At 43.4% G+C, this 12420-nt stretch overlaps 1 protein-coding gene across 5 annotated transcripts in view; it reads right to left on the minus strand.

Annotated features, from left to right (window-relative positions):
- ANKRD29 (ankyrin repeat domain 29) overlaps nt 1-12420 on the minus strand; it is a 64221-nt gene that overhangs the window by 22787 nt on the left and 29014 nt on the right. For all 5 annotated transcript variants that reach the window (XR_002003522.4, XM_019014319.4, XM_019014320.4 and 2 more), the window contains exon 6: nt 9052-9150. Coding sequence is in view for 4 of the 5 variants with exons in the window: in XM_019014319.4 (XP_018869864.3) it covers nt 9052-9150 (99 nt within the window). In the remaining variant the exon portion in view is untranslated. The remainder of the gene's footprint in view (nt 1-9051; nt 9151-12420) is intronic.

The following is a 12420-nucleotide window of genomic DNA, read 5'->3' on the forward strand; positions in this document are numbered from 1 at the left end:
AGTTTCAGAGTCAGTGGTCCCCCAGTCCCCATGGCCCACATCCACCTAGCACCTAGGCATCCAGGAGTCCCGTCTGCCTATGGGAAATCAGAAGCGACAGAGAAACAGTCGGCTTGAGTGAGCCTGGGGTTGGCAAGGCAAGGCCACAGTGCCCTGACTTCCTGAGTAGATACAATGGCCAGGCCAGCAGAGAATGGCGAGACCAGCTGCAACCCTGGGGTGTAAGAGTGCAGGACGCTTGTGGACCAGCACAAGGGCCACGCATGAGTCTCTCCACCCCCATCTCAATGCCAGGATGATAGTCTGACTCTTAAGTCCCTTCGGATAGAAGGGCAGGAGGGAGCAGGATCCAGAATGGGCTAAAGGTAACCTCTGAGGTAATTATGGTAATATGCCCCAAGAGACTGTTTTAGCCAGATAAGACTGAATTACCTATCGGGGGAAGGGGGGCTGAAGAGCAAAATGATTCAGTTATAGAATACAAAGTTACATTTTCTGCTGCAATGTGTAATTTCAACCTTTGCCTACTAGCAGAAGCAGGCACAAGATTGTTGCCCACTGCTGTCCCAGGAAAGGGAGAGAGGATGAAGACATCTGAGCTGGGTCGGGGAAGCTGGTGACTTGGGAGCCCAGGAGGATCTGGGGGTGCTGAAGAGCAGTCACAGGATGTTGGGACCTGTCTTGGGAGAGACAGTGGAAGAGGTGCTGAAACAAAGGATAGAGGGAAGTGGAAGACACTTTAACTTACTTCATAATTTTTCCAGGGTCCTCTTGGTGGAAATATTCTTGAATCTAAATATTATCATGAGCAATTTGTACTTTAATTTGTACTTTAGTTTAAAAGCACTTCCATATTCTTTATTTGATTTTCCCAATTCAGGATTTAATTAATCAATAATTCAAGCAACCAATAATGATAATTATTATTCGAGACAGGACTCTGTTACCTAGACTGGAGTACAGTGGCATGATCAAGGCTCACTGTAGCCTCAACATCCTGGGCTCAAATGACCCTCCTATCTCAGCCTTCCTAGTAGTTGAGACTACAGGTGTGCACCACCATGCCCAGCTAATTTTTTTTTCTTTTTGTAGAGATGGGGCCTTGCTTTGTTGCCTAAGTTGTTCTTGAACTCTTGGCCTCCAGCAATCCTCCCACCTCAGCCTCCCAAAGTGCTGAGATTACAGGTGTGAGCCCAGCCTTCTAAGTCTCAAGCAGAGTGCTAAAAATAAGTCCTGGAGAAGAGACATGGAGGTTTCCATACGACTGCAGTGCCATCATAAAGTATGGACAAAAATGCACAAAATCAAACAGGTGGGAGGGCTGCTGCATGGGGAATGAGGGCTCAGTGTCCTGGATAGAGTGCTATCTGATCCAGGTCTTGAAGAAGGACCAGGATTTTGCTAGGTGTGAGAAAGGGGAAGGGTCATTTGAAGGAGAAGGAAAAGCAGCTACAGTCACAGTGGCTTGGACAGGCATGGCTCCTTCATGCAGGGTGGGAAATCCAGCTGCTGTAGCCAGAGGGGTGCGGGTGGGACCCTGGGAGGCAGGAGGGGAGTGTGGGTCCAAGCTGGTGCCAATACTAATGTGCTTCTCCCTCCGTGCCTGCTCTGGGTCTGTTTTGTTCTTTGTCACTCTCTCCACCAGAGGGCGGGCAGGGAGAGGCAGCCAACTGTCTATTCAATGTGCTTTTCAATGGCTTGGTCATTATTAGCAAACTTGTATTAACAATTGAAACTAATATGTGGGAAAGTGCTAAAAGGTGCTATATTGTGAAAAATTATCTATCTATCTACCTACCTACCTACCTATCATGGAGTCTTGCTCTGTTGCCCAGGCTGGAGTGCAGTGGTGCCATCTCAGATCACTGCAACCTCCACCACCCAGATTCCAGAGGTCCTCCTGCCTCAGCCTCCCGAGAGGCTGAGAGTACAGGCGTGCACCACCACACCTGGCTAATTTTTGTATTTTAAGTAGAGACGGGGTTTCACCATGTTGGCCAGGCTGCTCTCAAACTCCTGACCTCAAGTGATCCACCCGCCTTGGTCTCCCACAGTGCTGGGATTACAGGCATGAGCCACCGTGCCTGGCCAAAAAATTATTATTATCAATTTAGAACATCAATGATAACACTCATCAAATATATCATCTTAATTGGAATAGTCATGGGAGGTGGAAAAAGCAATCAGTTCTTCCTGGCTGTAAGACCTTAGGCAAATCATCTCAGCCTGAGTGAGTGTCCTCTTAGGAAAAATTATTAGCTTTGCAGAGATAAGTGAGAAAACATATACAAAGGTGGTGAGCATGAGCACTGGCTCACAGATGCTTAGGAAATGTTAATTGCATCTGAGTAGCATTTATCATGAGAAACACTACGCCCCTTAATTTGTACTTTTGTTCACAAAATACTTCCATATGCTTTTTAATTTGATTCTTCCATCGACCCTGTGAGATAACTGACTGTGAGCAGATAGGAATGAGTGGAAAAATGAGATTTGGGGGCCGCCTGTGTATTTCATTACTAGTCATTACATCTCCAAATCTGATTTTGGAACCCAGGGAGTTGCATGTGAGTTAGAGCATTATTGTCAAATCAGATTACCTATCAGTTGATTATTTAGTTTATGAATTAGGAGAGGTTTTCCTCTTTTGTACACCTTAATTTCTGTTTTCTCTTATTTTTTCCTTCTGGTATAATGGTTAGAGCCTTCATTTTCATTATGAAAATGATGGGGTGCAGTGGCTCACACCTGTAATCTCAGCACTTTGGGGGGCCAAGGCGGGAGGATGGCTTGAGCCCAGGAGTTCGAGATCAGCCTCAGCAACACAGTGAGGCCCCCATCTCTATAAAAAAGGAACAATGATTTCATTTTTTTTTTTTTTTTGAGACGGAGTCTCGCTCTGTCGCCCAGGCTGGAGTGCAGTGGCACAATCTTGGCTCACTGCAAGCTCCGCCTCCCAGGTTCACGCCATTCTCCTGCCTCAGCCTCCCGAGTAGCTGGGACTACAGGTGCCCACCACCACGCCTGGCTAATTTTTTTGTATTTTTAGTAGAGATGGGGTTTCACTGTGTTAGGCAGGATGGTCTCGATCTCCTGATCTTGTAATCTGCCCGCCTCGGCCTCCCAATGTGCTGGGATTACAGGTGTGAGCCACCGCGTCCGGCGGTTTTATATATTTTTTAAAATTAAAGATATAAAAATAATTTTGAAAATGATGAAAAGTAAGTCAATTTAGCTCCTTTTTGTAGAGTTTTGGAATGCATCAAAATGTGAAAAAACATTTAAAAATATTCAAATAGGTTTTTGAATACTTCCATATACTTTGATTTTTTAATACTTTGATATTAAATCAAAGAAATCATTGTGAAGTTATAACCTCGACAGCACTTTTTTTAAAAAGGTAATGGCCAGGCATGGTGGTTCACACCTGTAATCCCAGCACTTTGGGAGGCCGAGCTGGGGCAAATCGCTTGAGGAATGGAGTTTGAGACTAGCCTGGCCAATATGGCAAAACCCTGGCTCAACTAAAAATACAAAAGTTAGCCGGGTGTGGTGGTGCACGCCTGTAGTCCCAGCAACTCAGGGTTCTGAGGCAGGAGAATCACTTGAGCCCGGGAGGCAGATGTTGCAGTGAGCCAAGATCATGCCTCTGCACTCCAGCCTGGGCGATAGAGTGAGACTCCATCTCAAAAAAAAAAAAAAAAAAAAGGTAATAGAACATTTAGCTTGAAGAAGAATGAGATTCATAGGGTTACGATAGCTGTCTTTTACTATGTGTGTGTATATCAAGTAGAAAAGGATTTAGACCAATTTTTCAGACCAAGTGATAGAAGGAAGACAGATGGGTGAAAGCTGCATGGAGACTTGGGGTCAATGTATAAAAGTTTAATGAGTGTTGGCTAAGACCAAAGAAACTGATCAGAGAGGAGTGAGTTCCCCATGCCTAGAGGTGTTCAACAGTAGCTGATTATCATAGAAAGGATTCGAGTACCGATGGATGGCTAAATAGAGTGAGTTTTATAGTTTCCTCCAACTCTGTTATTCCCTCATTTGATTCGAGATCATTTTTACAGCCAGATCACAGCATGAGATGGAGTATATGACACAACCTGTATTAGAGACTAACCTTGTATGGTCTTATGTAGGCTCCTGAGAGTATTGGAAAAAAGAACTAAAACCATCCTCTTCTGTGGGAATGAGTATCTGAAGCGTCACTAGCTCTTTGCTTCTACGATTTCCAGCCGTCACACTTGGGTTACTTCTACCTACAGGGTTAGGCCAGTCAGAAAGTCTTGGGGACCAATTCTATTTGAAGTTGGGAGTCCAAGAGCTGTGAGGAACCTTGCCCATGGCAGAGGGAGTTCCATATTGAGATAATTTTCTTACCCACCCTACCCTGCCCTGGAGCCTATTTCTTATGATTGTCCCTTGCACCGTGTGCCTGACCCAGCAAATGCGTCTGTAAGAGATTTTACCAGATGCTGCATTGCCCATGGTCTGACTTTATCCTCCCCAGTCAAGGGTGATGGGACTGAGGATAGGCAGGCCAGCGAGTCACTGTGGCCTGGTGCACAAAGATGAGCTGTGACAATGACATGGCTATCCCCAGAGGTTGGCAGTCTGATCCATAAACCTGGGGACCACATACAAGATAAGTAAGCAGACAAAACCGGTAAAAAAAGAAAGGAGTGGGGAGGGACAGAGATATGAAGAGACTTTGAGATGACAGAGAACACACGACTCACTAGAGAAAGTGCAGCCTTGATTTCTGATGGGTTTTCTGTTCCAGTGAGGCCTGGTTGGAATAGAAATGATAATAACAGCAATACCTAACATTGCACTGGGTGTGTATCAGCTACTGCATTAAGAGTTTTGCAGGGATTATTTTATTTAATTCTCACAGTAGTCCTAAAATACTGAGACTCAGGGAGAGTAGGCAACCTGCTAAGGTCACACAGTTAATAAGCAAAATGGGGCCTCTGTTTCATTTTAAGATATCTATATCCCCATAATTTCCAAGCTGCTCTCCACCCAAAAAATCTGGGTCTGCTCCCTAGCTGCCTCTTACAGTCTTCCTGGGGCTTATGTTTATAAGTCTGGGCCCTATATCTGGAGCCTTCTTCTAACTCTCAGGCACTGATCACTAAATGCTGCAGGCTTCCAGACCTGCTCTGCACCAGCCATGGGGATCTTCTGGCAGTCGACACACTTTTTCTGAGTGTGTACCATGTGCAAACGGAACAAGACAGAGTCCCTGCCCTTGCCAAGCAGCAAGGACTTCCTATGGCTGTCTGCTCCCATTTCCAAACCCCCAGGATTCTACGCTAATCTTTTGGCTCCTTCTCCCACTGCCATTGATGGGTTCACCCCTCTAAGCTTCCGACCTGGGAGAACATTTAATTTCTGGGTCCAGCTACTCTGTGTACAAGTCAAGGCTCCTGTTAGGAGAAGGCACTTTATTAGATGACTTTTCCTCCAGGCTTCAAAGAAATACTGTTTAGCACATGAAAAAGACTAGATAGAGATGAGTTAACTGACTAACCTCAGCTCTGGGTTAACAGGATCAGACCTTCTCATTCTATAAAAGTATTGTTTTAATAAAGTGGGTGAGTGGAGTTGGGAAAATATATGTCGAGGCATTTGGTTAATAGAAAAATAGAAATAGCCACCTCAGCTAGTGATTAAAAAAGTCTGACTCATAGCAACTCAACTTGGTGAGGACACATGGAAAGAAATGAAAATGAATTGTTAGAGTGAAATCTATATTTCAGTGATCTCTGTGACTCTTGACCTTTTGGCTTAGGACAATATGGAAGGAAAATATTTTTTGAAGTTTCAAATCAAGAACATAGTCTTCCTACTGTCTGGCTATGACTAGCTTTGGGATTATGATTCCTCATCCCAAAGTACTAAAAAGGTCTTCATTTAGTTCTCAGTGATAGAGTTACAAAGAAAAGTCATCCCACTACAGTTCAGATTCCCTGAAGCTCATATCAAATGTCAGCTGAGTAATTTCAATGTAACTTTGTCAACATCCTGTTACAGGATACCGTAATAAAATGGTAGGGCTTCATAGAATGTCAGTGCAACAATTACAAATCAGATTTAGCCAAAAGTATTAGGAAATTAAACCAGGCAGGTATCCCTGTCCTCATTTTGTAAATTCAAGGATTTTCCAATAATGACTCAATGTGTCAGCTGAGATTTCAGAATAAAACATTGGTTTCCAAATGCTCTACCTATAGAATATAGGTAGGCCATGTGCAGGCCATGTGCAGGCATGGCACTGTTTTCTTGGAACATAATAAATATGCAGAGTCTACACTTTCAGAGAAGACGGAACTTGAGCTAGTCTGACCTGGATAGATAACAACCTCTAATTATAAGCTCACAGTAGGTAATAAAAATTATTATGATTTGAGGGCACAATGGGGTGAGTGTACTCTGTAAAAAGGAAAAATTCCATTGCCTTTTTTCCCCAAAGCAATTCTTATTTTATAAGACACCCTTTTCCTGAATAACAATTCTTTTAGGGCTGAACTCAAAATAATTCAAAACAATTTCATTAGATGCAGTCTTTAGAAGGTGTAGCACTTGCTCCTTGACCAGAGGGTGGATCCCTGCACTCAAAGACTAGGTCATCCACTTTGACCAGGTTATCCTAACTCTTGAGGAAGAAAAAACAGCTATGGTGTGTTGTGGCTACTGCTGCAATGTTGGTTTACTCTTTAACTTCTTGGCTTCAACATCACTGCATGACTCATTTTAGGTTTAAGTGGGCATGGCTCAGGCAACATTTGAAATATAATCTCTTATATCGACTTGGTTTTTTACAAGCAGTACTTTAGGCATATAAAGAATAAAATTCAAAGTGCCAGAAATTATTTTGGAAGGATGTACTAATAGAGAGACTTGATAATCTTGATAACCTCACATTCTAAATTCACAGTGGTATCTTCAATAATGGCCCCCAAATCAAACTTAGGCAATCTAAAAATAACCAATTCCTTTTACTAATTTTAGTAAAATGAATCATCTGATTCAGAATCAATCAACAATAACAAAATAAGAAGGACCAATACGAAAATATTAAACTCCAATCCTCGAAAGTCAACTCTAGCAGGACAAAACTAAAACTTTTTTTGAAACCGCTTCCTTTCCCAAGAGTATTCCTGGTGCCACCTAAGAATAACTTTACAATTCTAAAAATATAACCTTACATTGATACATTACATTGATTACAATGTCTGGCACATGGTAAGTACTCAAGAAATATTGATTGAATGTTGAATAAAACAATTATTCAAAATGTGGGCATTTGAAGAGATCATCAGGCTCATCCTGCTCAGCCTCCTAATTTTCAGTGATGAAAGTCAGGCCCAGAGAGGTTGATTCACTTGTTCAAAACCACACAGCTCAAATTATTGGCAGAGATGGATCGAGAACTTGGGATTCCTGACCTCAAAACCACTTTGCTTTCCTGACTTCAAACCGCTCTGCCCAAAGGCTCTTTCTTTTTCTCAGGCTCCTTATGTGCTTGGACTTCTAAAGACCAAAGAAACCTGTGTCCAAGAGCTCAGACCAACCTTAAAGTTCTCATAGCTATTCATTATGTGAACACAGAGAGGCATTCCTGTATCAGGTCATAGTACAGTGGAGATGTGCCTGGGTATGAAATCAGCTTGACTTTTTCCTAGGAAACTACCTTTATAGTAATGTTTCCTTAATTTGAAATGTTTTGTTAAAAATAAATTAATCTGGCGCCAGGCATGGTGGCTCACACCTGTAACCCCAGCACTTTGGGAGCCCAAGGTGTGTGGATCACTTGAGGCCAGGAGTTCGAGACCAGCCTGGGCAACATGGCTCTCTATCAAAATGTATCTCTACTAAAAATACAAAAATTAGCTGGGCATGGTGGCATGCACCTGTAATCCTAGCTATTTGGGAGGCTGAGGCACAAGAACCCAGAAGGCGAAGGTTGCAATGGGTCGAGATCATGCCACCACACTCCAGCCTGGATGACAGAGCAAGACGCTGTCTCAAAAAAAAAAAAAAAAAAGTTAATCTGGGCAAAAATAATACCTACACAAGAGAAGCTAATTATAATACTGTACATTTGGAAGGTTCTTCACTGTTTATAAAGTGCTGCCTGTATAATCTTGCATTTCTGTTCTTTTTTCTTCTTTTTAAAAATCATTACTCTTTTTTTGAGACAGAGTCTTGTTCTATTGCCAAGACTGGAGTGCAGAGGCGTGATCTCGGCTCATTGCAACCTCTGCCTCCCAGGTTCAAGTCATTCTCCTGCCTCAGCCTCCCAAGTAGCTGGGATTACAGGCATGCGCCACCACGCCTGGCTAATTTTTGTATTTTTAGTAGAGACGGGGTTTCACCATGTTGGCCAGGCTGGCCTCAAACTCCTGGCCTCAAGTGATCCTCCTGCCTCGGCCTCCCAGAGTGCTGGGATTATAGGCATGAGCCACCACTCCCAGCCTACATTTCTGTTCTTTTACTTTCAGTTAATTGAATTGCTAGCTGTTAGCTTGCTGTTGGTAAATGAAGTCTCAACAGCATAACAATTGTGAGAGATGAAGGTGCAGAACCTCCTAATGATTCCAACGGCATGGGCTCCTCTTTGGCTTGGTGGAAGAAGTGGTGGGCAGGTAGTAAGGCAGCATTATCAGCAGGGGCCAGGCTACCTGGCCCACATCTGTTTACCTATGTCCCAGGCCAGCCTGCACTCATTAGATCAGTGCAGCCATAATTTGTTTGCACAGGAGGTGGCAGAGTGTGTATTTGACCTCAGACATCAAATACTTAAGTTTTGAAAGTACTGAACTGTGATGTCAGCTTGGTTTCATAGGCTTTCAGGTCAGCTCAGAGCATAGAACAGGAGATACCCTAATCAAAGATTAACTTTTCATCACAGAAGCAGGAGGGTTTAAAGGATGCCTTGAGCTTACTGGTTATCTCAGGTATGTGCTGCCAGGGGACACCCAGCCCTCCCTGCCCCATGCGCCATGTGCTCGGGCAAATGTCAACAGTGGACATTACCTGCCTTGGCTGGTTGACTTTTGCTCCTGAAGCCAGCAGTAATCGAATAACATCCAAGTAACCACCTTGGGCAGCTAGGAAGAGGGCAGTGGCTCCATCCTGAGAGAGAACAAATTAAAAGCATTAAAAACATTATCTTTCACACTTATTTTAAAAGAAATTAGGGCAGGCGCAGTGGCTCATGCCTGTAATCACAGCACTTTGGGAGGCCTAGGTAGGTGAATCCAGGAGATGGAGACCAGCCTGGCCAACATGGTGAAATCCCGTCTCTGCTAAAAACGCAAAAATTAGGCTGGGCACGGCGGCTCACGCCTGTAATCCTAGCACTTTGGGAGGCCGAGGCAGGTGGATCACCTGACGTCCGGAGTTCGAGACCAGCCTGGCCAACAGGGCGATACCCCATCTCTACTAAAAATACAAAAAAATTAGCCAGGCGTGGTGGCGGGCACCTATAATCCCAGCTACTCCGGAGGCTGAGGCAGGAGCATCGCTTGCAGCTGGAGGCAGAGGTTGCAGTGAGCTGAGATCGCACCACTTCATTCCAGCCTGGGCAAAAGAGCGAAACTCCTCCTCAAAAAACAAAAAATCAAAAAACAAAAAACAAATAAAAATACAAAAATTAGCCAGGTGTGGTGCCGCATACCTGTAATCCCAGGTACTCGGGAGGCTGAGGCAGAAGAATCTCTTGAACCCAGGAGGTGGATGCATCACTGCATTCCAGCCTGGGCAACAGAGTGAGACTCTGTCTCAAAATAAATAAAATAAAATAAATTAGATTTAAAATATACACATTTAATATAATTTTCCATCTCCATCTCTTTGTAGGTTTCTACCTTTTTGTCAATGAAGAGCCAAATGTTAGATATACAAATCCCCCAAACCTCATTTTTAAAAAATTTATTTTTAATATATTTTTAAATTTCTAAAAATTCTTTTTATTTTTAATTAGCTGGGCGAGGTGGCATGTGCTTATAGTCCCAGCTACTTGGGGGCACTGAGGCAGGAGGATCACTTGAGCCTGGGAAGTTGAGGTTACAGTGAGCCATGTTTGGGCCATTGCACTCCAAGCTTAGGGAACGAAGTGAGACCCTGTCTCAAAAAAAAAAAAAAAAAAAAAAGAAAAAAGAAAAAAAGAATTGAGAGCAAAAGGTGTCCTTTTAATTAGATCTTTCCTACCCTTTTCTCTTTCTTGTCTCCTTATCCTTGTTCCCCCAACATGAGGGTTCTGCAAGAATTAAGATACAATATGCAGCTGGGTACGATGGCATACACCTGTGGTCCCAACTACTCAAGAGGCTGAGGCAGGGGGATTGCTTGAGCCCAGGAGTTCAAGACCAGCCCTGGAAACATAGCAAGACCTTGTCTCTCTCTCTCTTCTTCTTCTTCTTTTTTTTTTTTTTTTGAGACAGGGTCTCCCTCTGTCACTCAGACCTGGAGTGTAGTGGTGTGACCACAGCTCAATGCAGCGTCAACCTCCTCAGCTCAAGCGATCCTCCCACCTCAGCCTCCTGAGTTGTTGGGACTGCAGGTGTGCATCACCACATCCAGTTAATTTTTTAAAAAAATTTATAGTAGAGACAGGGTCTTGCTATGTTGCCCAGGCTGGTCTCGAACTCTTGGGCTCAAGCGATCCTCCTGCCTCTGCCTCCCAAAGCACTAGGATTACAGGCATGAGCCACCACATCCAGATGACCCTGTCTCTAAAACAAAACAAGACAAAACAAAACAAAACACAAAAGAACCCTGAAAGATGTTTTCAATACAACTGCCCTAGAAACCATCTCCACAAAGTGGCTCTCTGCCAGCCCAGCAGACACCAACAACACCTATAAACACAAAAAAGCACTCCTGCATAAAGCCCAGAGCAAGTGCCCCTTTTCCAGCGCTCTTTAGTTTTCGTCTTAACTGAGTATCTATGCCTTCTGGGCATTTCTGTTTTCTTGGACACATGTCACTCGATGCTTTCGGCAGACGTGTGGATCAGCTGAGAGCGTGCATTCTCCCCGGATGCTCCCTTCAGCCTGATAACATTCGCAGCGCAGGGTGAGCTTCATTGTTTTCAGACCACGGTGGAAAACCAGAGCACACCCTAGAGGAAAACACCTAGCAAACCCAGCTAATTACCACACCTCCCATTGGGAACACTAACCTCAAGCAAAAATATAAGACATGTTTCCCTGCAAGTCCAGCCACGTGTGTCACGTGGAGGGTCCTGGATTTTCAGTGGGCGTCAGCGGAGCTGCCAAACTGCCCTCCAGGCAATCATTAAGAAATTAATCAGCCTGTACAGATTTTCAAGCAGATGTTTTATATGGGGATAACATTTTCGGAAAGTCTACCATGTCCCTAGCTGCTGAAAACTCTCAGCAATTTTCTTTTTCTTTTTTTTTTTTAAATTTTTTTTTTAACTCTCAGGAATTTTCCAAGATGAACTACCCATGCATTGAATTTTTCACTGTGCATTCCAAGTTTTGGTTCTGCCCCGCCCATCCATATTTCAATCGTTTTTAAGAAAATATTTAGATTGTTTGGATAAAGGTAAAGGTCTTAATATAAAATGGAAGTTATAATGCATGAAATTTCTTGAGTCACCTTAAAACAGAGAGGAAATCACTATGGGAAGGGGCTTTTCTTTTCACCAAACACTTTGGCTTTTCCTAGTCAATGAGTGTGTGTGTGTATATATATATATGCACTACACACTCTCAGATATACTCTACCTGTATATAGCCAAAGACATATCTAACCTTTAGACCTGTGCTTCTTAGATTAGGCTACATGTGAGAACTACCTGTTGCCCAAGCTGTGCCTTCAGAGACTCCAGTTTTGTTGGTCTGGAGTGGGCCTCGAAATGGTATTTTTTTAAACCTTCCCAGATAATTCTAATGGGCAGCCAGAGTTGAGAATCGCCTCTTTAGATCATTATCAAGTAATTCAATCATTCTACTGGTAATGTTGCAGGCTCAAAGTGTGTTACAGATTTTGAAGTGCAGAGGGTGAGGCTAGCTGCTATGAATTTCAAAGAGGCCTGTGATTTGTCAGGGTTAACCATGTAAACTCTGGAAAGGGTGTTCAAATGGAAAAGTTCACACCTACAGAGCTCATTACATGTCTATGAAAGTATAGTGCCCCAGGCATAAGGGTTAAATGCCTAGCTGTAGGACAGCCTAAAATACGGTTCCTAGATAATTGGAAGTAGGAATTTTTCCACTCTTCACCATGAGACTGTCAAGTCTATTCATCTCCCTATATTCTATTTTCGCTTACAAAACTGGAGTAATGTTTGCCATAAATCCTATGGCATTATAGTGACAATCAGTTGAAAGGCCCTTGGGTGACGATGTACTAATTGACAGTTAGCTGCAAACA

Source organism: Gorilla gorilla, chromosome 17, assembly GCF_029281585.2.
Source record: "Gorilla gorilla gorilla isolate KB3781 chromosome 17, NHGRI_mGorGor1-v2.1_pri, whole genome shotgun sequence".
Classification (NCBI taxonomy): Eukaryota; Metazoa; Chordata; class Mammalia; order Primates; family Hominidae; genus Gorilla; species Gorilla gorilla.